The sequence below is a fragment of the Antechinus flavipes genome, chromosome 4 (genome assembly GCF_016432865.1).
Source record: "Antechinus flavipes isolate AdamAnt ecotype Samford, QLD, Australia chromosome 4, AdamAnt_v2, whole genome shotgun sequence".
Classification (NCBI taxonomy): Eukaryota; Metazoa; Chordata; class Mammalia; order Dasyuromorphia; family Dasyuridae; genus Antechinus; species Antechinus flavipes.
In genome coordinates this window covers 106666868-106677328 of record NC_067401.1, presented here as the reverse complement: position 1 = coordinate 106677328, position 10461 = coordinate 106666868, and the positions used below count along the sequence as shown (strand labels likewise).

At 34.5% G+C, this 10461-nt stretch overlaps 1 protein-coding gene across 1 annotated transcript; it reads right to left on the bottom strand.

Moving 5' to 3' along the window:
* Positions 1 to 8706: 8706 nt before the first annotated feature.
* On the bottom strand, positions 8707 to 9663 carry LOC127561303 (olfactory receptor 6K2-like). Its single transcript, XM_051996585.1, has one exon. It carries the CDS (start codon positions 9661 to 9663, stop codon positions 8707 to 8709), a length of 957 nt encoding a protein of 318 aa, XP_051852545.1.
* Between the last annotated feature and the right edge of the window lie 798 nt (positions 9664 to 10461).

Below are 10461 nucleotides of genomic sequence, written 5' to 3'. Positions count from 1 at the left end.
CTCCCTGAGGAGTCAGGAATGGCATGACCACCTGTGTTCTAAAACAAAAGAAAGCAGGAGATGTAATGGGATGAAGCTCGAGTTGATGCACTGAGGTCCCAAGCATGTGAGGCTAAATAGTAATTGGATACTCTATTGATATATATGCTTGGAGAAAGAATGACCCTCACCCACTCTTTGTGCAAGTCCTGATGTGTTGTATAGGAAATGACATAGGGACAATTTTGGTGAGTGGAGGCAGAGGGGCAGAGAGAGGAGGAAAGAGACTGCTGGCTGGGTTCCTGTCACAGCTGCTCACATTGCTATTGCCATCACCCTTCACCTCCACAAAGAATAAAGATTGAAGATTTTCCCTTAACTTGAATTCCTGACTCCAACTGATTTTAAAATACGTGGTCATCACAATTCCTAGATGTTCATAATTGCTTGTGAATGGATCTACTCATTATATAACTCCATTCCAATTCATTCTCTACTCAGTTGTCAGTTATTTTTCTATAGCAAAAGTCTTACCATGTCATCTCTTTCCCACTTACTACGACTCCTGTACCAAATAAATTCCAATGAATCCTTATCACTTGTATTGGAATGCAAAATCTTTTATAATAACCTACAACTTTTCAGGCTTCTTACCCTTTATACTCTCTTACCCCACCTGCACACACACACACACACACACACACACACACACACACACACACGTATATTCTTTAGTTTAGTGACACTGGTTTCCTTCCTGTTCTTTAAATAAGATACTCCATTTCCTGAATCTTTATTTTTGCTGACCATCTTTCATTCCAGGAACTCTTTTCTCTCCTCATCTCCACCTCCTGGCTTCTTTTATATCTCAACTAAAGTCCCAGCTTCTATAAGAAGAATTTCCTGGTCTTCTTTTATTAGTCAATCAACTGTATTAAGCACCTATAGTGTATCAATATGCTAAGAGCTGGAGAAACAAATAGACAAAAAGACAGATCTCCATCCTTAAAGAGACTATAATTTAATGAGTCAGAGAATGTGCAAACAAATATAGATAAAGCAAGCTATATACAGGATAAAAAGAGAATAACAGATGGAAAACACTAGAATTAAGAGGAATTGGAAAAAGTTTCCTATAAAAGATGAAATTTTAGCAGAGTCCTAAAGAGAGCCAGGAAAGTCAATCAGCGGGAGTTGAAGAGAAAAAGTATTCCAGGAATAAGGAACAGACCCAAAATGCCTGGGGCAGAAAGATGGAGGGTCTTTTTTGTGGAACTGTCTAGAGGGCAGAGTCATTGAATAGGAGAGTACATGTTAAGTAAATAAATTGTAAGAAGATTGTAAAGGTAGGGGGAGACTAGGTTTTCAAGGACTTTGAATGCCAAACATAGCTTTTTGTAGTTGATCCTGGAGACAATAAGGAACCAGTTTTTTTGAGTAAAAGAATAAAATTTGATTTGTTAAATTTCATTATAAATGATCTGGGGCCTTTTAATGCAGAAAATGCCATTATTTGGCCCAAATTTTACGATTAAGCCCATATACTAAGAATATTATTGAAAGGGATAAAAGAAAAAAAACCTCTCTACAGAAAAATATTGATAACAAAATTATATTGTTGTTGTTGTTTATTCAGTTGTTTCAGTTATTTCTGACTCTCCATGATCTATTTGGCTTTTTTTTTTTTTTTTTTTTTTTTTTGGCAAAGATACTGGAATGGTTTGTTATTTCCTTCACCAGCTTACTTTACATATGGGGAAACTAAGGAAAACAGGGTTAAGTGGCTTGTCCAGAATCACATAGCTAGTAGTGTCTGTGGCTAGATTTGAACTCAAGAAGATGAGTCTTCCTAATTCCAAACCTAGTGTTCTATCCACTGCATTTGAACCTTGATTAAAAACTTTTATTTCCAATGGACAAATTATGGTACAGCAAAGTAGAAATGAGGATGGTGATAGCTAGCATTTATATACCACTTTAAGATTAAGAAATGCTTTAACCCATGTTAACTCATTTGACCCTCACAAAATTCCTAAGAGTTGCTCTTATTATTCTCATTTTACAGTTGGGGGAACTGAGGCAGAGGCTAAGTTGTATACTCAACATTACAAAGCTAGTAAACATCTAAGACCATATTTGACTCTGGGTCCAGTTCTTTGTCTACTGTGCCATCTAGCTACCTCTGATATAAGAACTGTATCAGGGACTTTCCAAAATGAGGAAACTATTTTCTACCAGTTCAGGTTGGCCACTGAGAGTTTTAGAGAGTTTCCTAGAACACTGAGAAGTGATTTGTCCAGAGTAACAGGGCCAGGATAATCCTGGATTGTAATGCAAGTTTTACTGACTGGTCCCAATTCTTCATTTATTATGTCAATAAAAATCTAGAAAAATACACAGAAGAAAAGTAATAGTTCAAGTGGGACAATAGAATCAAAGACTTTTATTATCACATTGGTGAAGTAAATATGCACAAATAAATTACAGTAATAAAATAAATCTTACAGTTTTAAATGTGATAACTGCTATTTAGTTATGTATTTTAATATTTTTATTGAAAGTTCTAAGTACAGAATAAAATTTAAGTATATTAACATGTACCTGAAAGATACTCTGTCATAATAGAACTGGAAAGATGGGAATTCAGTTGTCCCATTCTGATATCAATTATTTGTATAACTAAAGGCACATTATTTAACCGGAGTCAGGTTTCTAAAACTGTGTTATATTAAAATTGTGTATTGCTAACCTCTGAAGCTATTTTCTATCCAGTTAAAAAGATTCAAAGTTTTAGGGAGTCATGGCCACTCTGAAAGGCACAGAACCAGAGTTTGGTGATGGGAATATGTGCAGTACCTGTCGATGATAAGGAACAAGGATTGAGAGCAGCCAGTGAAATAAAAGGAATTAAATTTCTTAATGAGTTCCAGAGAACAAAGGATTATGCTTTGCTAAACTTGGCAGTCTGCTTGCTGGGACTTAGCTCTGGGAAACAGGGTACCTCCAAAATATTTTGACAATCTGCATCAGTGAAATGAGTTTTGTCCATTATTACCCAGTCTATTATTTGTCCAAACTCATTTTTGTGTGAGGAGTTTCATACACTGAAGAAATCATAAGTCTGATCAAGCAAACACACACACACACACACACACACACACACACATACACACACTTTGTAGCATCTGGATAATGTTCTAGAGTGGAAGATCAGCAAATATCATGCTTTTATAATATAATATATTTCACATAATTGAAACACTTCTGACAAAATAAATATAAAAGATTTTTGAGTATAATTTTGTTGAATAGATTTGATTATATTATAGAATCTGAGAGTTGTAAGGATCTTTAGTGCTCATTTAATCCAATCCATACCTGAAAGTCCTCCTCAGTAAAGCATAGCTAACAGGTGGATATTTAACCTCTGCTTGATGATTTCTAACAACAGGAAACCATATCCTATGTAAGACAATTTATTCCACTTGGAAGTTTTCTCTGACATCAAACCTGCATTGGCCCCTTTGAAACTTCTAAGCACTGCTCTTTATTTTATTTCATATATTTCCTTTAATAGATTCATTATTTATTTATTTCTAACATTTGGAAAAAATTAAACTTTCAATTTTCTCCCTCCCTGTTGCCCTTCCCCCACCTACTGAGAAGTTAAGAAATCTTGTATCACTTACACATTCAAAACCATGAAAAACATATTTCCACATTACTCATATTTTTAAATGCAAGAAAAACAAAGAAAATTATACTTCAGTTAGGAGTTCATCAGTTCTCTCTCTGGAAGTAGATAGGATAGGAGATCATCATTATAATATTGTTGTTATGGTGTTCACTTCAATTTGCACCAGTTCCAGGTTTTTTCTAAAACCATCCCTTTTGTTATTTCTTGCAGCACAATAGTACTCTATTACAATCATATGGTACATCAGTAACTTCCCAATTGAAGTACATTTTCTCAATTTCTAATTCTTTGATATCACAAAAATCTAATATAAATATTTTTGTATATTTAAGTTCTTTTTTCTTTTACCTCTTTGAGGTACAGACTTGATATTGTTATTTTTTTTAATTTTAATTTAATTTTATTTAATAATAACTTTGTATTGACAGAATCCATGCCAGGTTAATTTAGACTTGATATTGTTATTGCTGGATTAGAGGGTATACAGGATTTTTAGCCTTTGGGAGTATTTCCAAATTGTTTTCCAAAATGTTTGGACCAGTCCACAATTCCACCAAAAGTTTATTAGCATATTTATTTTCCATCATCCCCTCATCTTTCCAGCTTTTGTTAGATCTGACACATGTGAGATAGTTCCTCAAAGTCATTTTAATTTGCATTTTTCTAATTAGTAATTGAGAGTTTTTTTATGTAACTATAAAGTTATGATTTTTTCCAAAAACTTTCTGTTTATATCCTTTGATCATTTGTTAATTGGAGAATAGTTCTAATTTTTTTTTTCATATTTGATTTGGTTCCCCTTTGATTTGAGTGATGAAATACTTATCAGAGAAAATTACTGTAAATTTTTTTTGATATTACTTCATTGTTTTTGGTATTTTTTGAGCAAAGCATAGTTTTCCTCATGATTATTTCTTTTAATTAGTTCTATTTCAGTTTTTGCTTTGCCTGAAATTGATTGATAACCTTGCCTTTTTCATTTCAACTGAAGCATAATATATTTTGACTCTAGTCCTTAATTTTAACTTACTATATATATCTTTCTCTTTCAAGTATGTCTCTTTTAAACATTTTTTTTTTTTTTTGATTCCAGTTTCTACTCCTTTCTCCTATCCACTTCTATTTTATGGCTAAGCTCATCTCATTCACATTCACAGTTGCACCCTTTATTCTTGAGTTCATATATTTTTGGGATTAAACTTATCTTTTCCCATATAGTAGCCCTTCAAATATGTCAATAAAAGTAACTGTCCTTGCTACCTGAAACTTCTCTCAAGGCTAAACGTTCCAGGTTCTTTATATTGATCCTCAGATAAATTTAAGTTCTTTTTAAAAGATTCAATATCAGTGTTCAATAAGAGATCTATTTAAATGAGAAAAACTTTTATTAGAATAGAATTATTTGTTTTAAAATGTCAATCACAAAGATAGATATTATCCTTATTAAATTGGGGGTGGTATTTTTATTATGCTTATAAATTGTTAATTAATCCATTAATTACTGTGGGAAATTTTCTCACACTGATGAATTAATGTCTTGACATTTCTTTTCTTCTCAATAGAAAATAACAGACAGTAATTACATTCTTTGTTTATATGATGGTCAACATAGTGATAATAATGGTGATGGTTTGGGGTATGATTACTGTGAAATCAAAACTGGGAAATGAATGCATGGCACTTAATCCTTCCGAATAATTTAAATATTTGTTTATTTTTTAGTTTTTTATTTTCAAAATATATGCATAGATAGCTTTCCACTTTCACCCCTAAAAAGACTTAGATTCCAATTTTTTTCTCCCTCCCTTTCCCATACCTCCTCCCTTAGACAGCAAGTAATCCAATATATATTAAATGTGTGCAGTGCTACACATGTTTTCACAATTATCATACTGCACAAGAAAAAATCAGATCAAAAAGGGAAAATTGAGAAAGAAAATAAAATTTTTGTTGTCTTCTTCCCCATTAGATTGTAAACTCTTCAAGGGCAAGAATTTTCTTTTTCTTAGTTGTAACCCTACCACCTATCACAGTGCCTGTAGACACTTAATACATATTTATTGGATTGAAATTAATTTTGAACTATTTTCCTTAAACCTAGAGAAAGACAGCATTTTGTGGTATTATCATGTGAGGATGTATGATAGGTGTACCCCCATCACTGGGCTATCTTTGAGGCAGCATGACAGCAGCTACTTCAGTTCCTCTGTCATGGTCTTCTTGAAGATTGCAATATCCCCATTGGTTGACAAAGGGCTATCTGTTTGCAAATAAGTGGGCTGCTCTTCTACAATAAAGTTTAATCGATATGCAATTATTAAGCCCTTGCCATGTATCAGGCATTGTAGTAGGCACTAGGGATGTGAAGACAAAAATGAAACAATTCCTGATCCCAAGGAGCTTGATTTTATAGGAGGAATGAGCATTTATAAATTAAAAAAAAAATACAGCTTATATAAAATCAACAAACAAGTTTGGAGTGAAGCAATATTGGAATGTCCAGCATTTAAGTTTAGAGATGAAGATCTTGAAGCCAAACCACTAAGGGGGAAATACTTGTTGGAAAAGGGAAAAGAATGCTTTGACCTCCTCCCTCTTCCCTCTTCTTTCTCCCCTTGAGCAGAGAAGGATCTTAAATTTCAGAGCACCAAAAGAGTTGAACTTTTTCATTGCTTTCCTAACTGTATTCAGCATTAAGAGCCAAGGACAAACTAGACACACTGAAAAAAGTCAGCTTAAAGCCTTCCCAAGGAGCACAGCAGAAGAATTACATCATCCTTAAGTGAAACTTTATAATTATCCCATGAAAAAAGAAAATGGCTTCTAAAGTCTAGAAATACTCTTGCCTCTTTACCACATGTGCTCTTTAAACATGAGGTCACTTTTTCCAGTATTTTTTAATTCTGATTGGAGAGTGTTACATTTTTTTTTTACCAGGTGGGGGTGATGAAGGCAAGAGAGAGACATTGTTTTGTACCAGATGTTTATAATAAACTACTTTTAGAAAATATTCCTTTCTACAAGTTGATTAAATCTCAATGACTCATTGATACCAACTGATAATTATATGGGGAAGCACACTAATGAGAACTTATTAGCTGCAATATTAGGAATCGCTACCACTTCACGTAACCTTGAGGGGAAAAGATCCCCTCTGGGGAACCCATTATCTAAATGGGAGTTGAAAGAGCAGCTTCAGAGATTGTACTCTACATGTGCATGTGCCAGTGCACGTGCACACACACACACACACACACACACACACACAAACACACACAAACACACAAGCACATACATATACTTATGTGTATCTTCTACATATATACTTATGCATTCTCTTTCCAATAATGACAATGATAGTTATCATTTATATAGCACTTTAGGCTTGTGATACTTTACACATCTTTTCCTTTTTGAACCTCACAATGAATCTGTAAGATAGGTTCTCTTATGATCCCTGTTTTACAGATAAGGAAACTGAGGATGAGAAAAGTTAAGCTACTAGCATAATATTAAGTGTTTGGGGCAGAATTTGAATTCAAGTCTTTCTGACACTAAGTCCAACGATCTATTTACTATACCACCTAGATATCATCAAAGCTACTCATTCTCCATTTAGATTAATTCTAATTATTAGATTGAGGGGTATTTTTTCTTTGCATTGAGCTGAGAATTTAGGATCATAAGAATATAGATGCAGGTCACCTCGCCCAAATCCCTCGTCTTTTCAAATGTATAAATTGAGATCCAGTGAGGTTAATTTACTTGCCCCAGGTTATACAGATACTAAGGAACAGAGTTCAGATTCCAAACTGGTTCTGAAATTCCAATTTCAGACCTCTTTCTATTCTGTTAGTTTTTCACACTCTTCTATTTCTGCTCTCCTAGGACCAAGCAAAATAAGTCTCATCTCTCTTACACCTAGCCCTATCTAGGGAAGAAAGGAAACATGTCTTTTTTTCCACTTGCCTTTTGTCTGGAGACCAGAAGCTCTTTCCATTTTCCAAAGTATACTCCCTACTTCTCTTTTTCAAAAAAAAAAATCATTCTCTGAAGGGCTGTTTTCAATCCATGAGGATTTAGGAAAATCCCTGGTACCATTTTCCTTTTGTAGACCCCTTAGTACTCTTAAGGAAACTCCATGAAGCAACAATACTCATTAGAGTCCAGTCTCCCCAGGCCCAGTCTGAATATTTAGGCTTTTCCTAGAAGTTCTCTATGTGAGTTTCCTGGTTCATCTCAGAAACAATCCTAGAGAAAGAAAGTGATTTTCTCTAATAAAAACATCTTGGATAACACATGAAACAAGAGGTAGTAGGTCTCACTCTGTAGCTAAAAGGGTAAGAACACAAGATACCATTATACTGCTCTCCTTTCCTCTCACTCCCATAATTTGTATGTTTTACTACATTATTGTTTAGTTTTAGTTTTCCATTTTTCTGTATATAGTGAAGGAAAGAACAATAACTCATATTTGGATATAGCAGCTCCACATAGCCAGTACTAATTGATTCGTCACAAGAAGGACCCAAGTAGTGAAATTCATGACACGAACTTTTTGCCTTTATTCAAGCCATGATTCTAGCTGATTGGCAAGTGACCAACTTTAGGGCACATCGTAGTTATTGATTCCAAAATAAGATTTTTCCATCAACTGGTATTTCACTTCTTTGTCCAGTTAGTTACCAAAGAAATCAGTTGCTTTATCTATTTGAGCCATTTTTTTTAAATTTTATGTTTTAGATTTTGTTAATCCTACAGAGAATTCAAGCACTTTTGTGGATGCAAATTTCTGATAATGTGTCATAAAAGACCAAATAATTCCCCTTTTTAAAGCAGATTTCTTATTCATATTTTTATTTAAATTCATTTTATTTTTAAAATAACTATAATAAAGACCACTCATTCATTAGGTAGACTATGTTTGAAAAACATACAAAATTCATGGACAAGTAATACAATCAAGGATGTAGATCCAGGTATGCCTATATGCATAAGATCATGAATGCATTTAAATGTCAAAATTCATATCATCTGGTCTTATGGAAAAAGATTCCTGGCTGACTCATGTATTTTTTAATAGTTTCCTTAATCTCTTTATTCCTCAAACTGTAAATAATAGGGTTGAAAAATGGGCACAAAACTGTGAATGCCAAGGCAATACCTACATCCCAGATTAATGAGTGAGTGTCAGAGAAACGGAGGTATGTGAGTCCCACTGTACTAAAGAATAGTGAAACAACTGTCAAATGGGAGGCACAAGTAGAAAAGGCTTTACGGCGACCTTCAGCTGAACGGATGCGCAGGACTACTACTACAATGCCAGCATAAGAGAGGAGGATGAAAAATATGTCTGCAACTATCTCCATAGCATGGATCACATCAACCACCTGGATCATAATAATGCCCCGGGTATCTGTGCAGGCCAGGCGCAAGAGTGGGAGGAAGTCACAGAAGACATGTTCCAGGTGATTAGAACCACAGAATGGCAGTGTAGAGATCCACACAACCTCTGGCAGGGGTGTGATGAATCCACAGGCACAGCAAACTAGGGTTAATTGGACACATAGTCTTGGAGTCATAATTGTTGGATAATGAAGGGGTTTGCAAATGGCCAAATAGCGGTCAAAAGCCATGGCTCCCAAAAGGCACATCTCACTAATGCCTGTAGAATGGAAAAAATACAACTGCACCATACAACCATTGAAGGAAATGCCCTTCTTCTCACTTAGCAGGTTTGACAGCATTAGTGGAATGCAGGTGGTGGTAAACCAAACCTCCAGAAAGGAGAGAGTACTGATAAAGAAATACATGGGAGTGTGGAGGTGAGCATTCAGTTGGACAACCATGATGATTATCACATTCCCAATAAGGATGAAGGCATAGATGAAGAGCAGTGGGACAAAGCAGGTAACTGCATCTTTCCAGTCCCTGGGGAATGCAGAGAAGATAAATTCTTGGGCAGTAGTCCAGTTACTGTTTTCCATCTGAAGGAAACACAAAAGGATAATGGATTTTAACAATATACAGGGCTTTTGAAAGCAACCTGCCTTCAGTTAGTCAATGCTCTATGTGAAATGCATTATAAATTATTCCAGAGGGTTCATATTTTCAGGTAGGGCATTATCTTTATGCTATATGTATAATGATACAGAATGAAGATAAGACCTAGTCCTCAACTTTGAGAAGCTCATACTCTACTGGAAGAAAACTATCTAATACAAATAAATAAAGTTCAAGATTCTATTGAAAATAATAGAAATAAAAGAAAAGATGAAGAAGAAGGTCATTTAAGAGCAACTTAAAAAAATGTATTCATGAATTTTGAGAGGTTAGAGAATGAGTTGGATCCCTCTTAGTCATTGTTTATATTTTCCATAGCATTTTCTACTCCACTCTTCCAAACTTTCTTTGAGTAAGGATGACTAATACTAGGAAAAGAGGACTAAATTTATATCAGGGTAATGTATAGAGATGTAATTTTGAAAATCAGCTATGGAATTCCTTAACTTTCTACCCATGGGAAGAGTCATACAAACTTTCTGAATATCACTTTTCTGTTCTAGAAAAATGGGAACATTTATGTTAATAGCAATGTAGTATATTGGATAGAGGGTTGACCTTGGAATCAGGAAGATCCACATTAAAATTCTCTTTCTGACACACAATACTTGTGTCTTATCAAGCAAATGGCTCCACCTCTTGATCTTTCCAGGAAACTCAGTTATTCTAAATTAGGTGAATTACTAGCTGCTTTAGTGTTCCCTATTACAATGAATCAGGTC

Bases quoted from the DNA above. Each gene is read 5' to 3' on its own strand.
- LOC127561303 (XM_051996585.1), bottom strand. From the start codon at position 9,663: ATGGAAAACAGTAACTGGACTACTGCCCAAGAATTTATCTTCTCTGCA.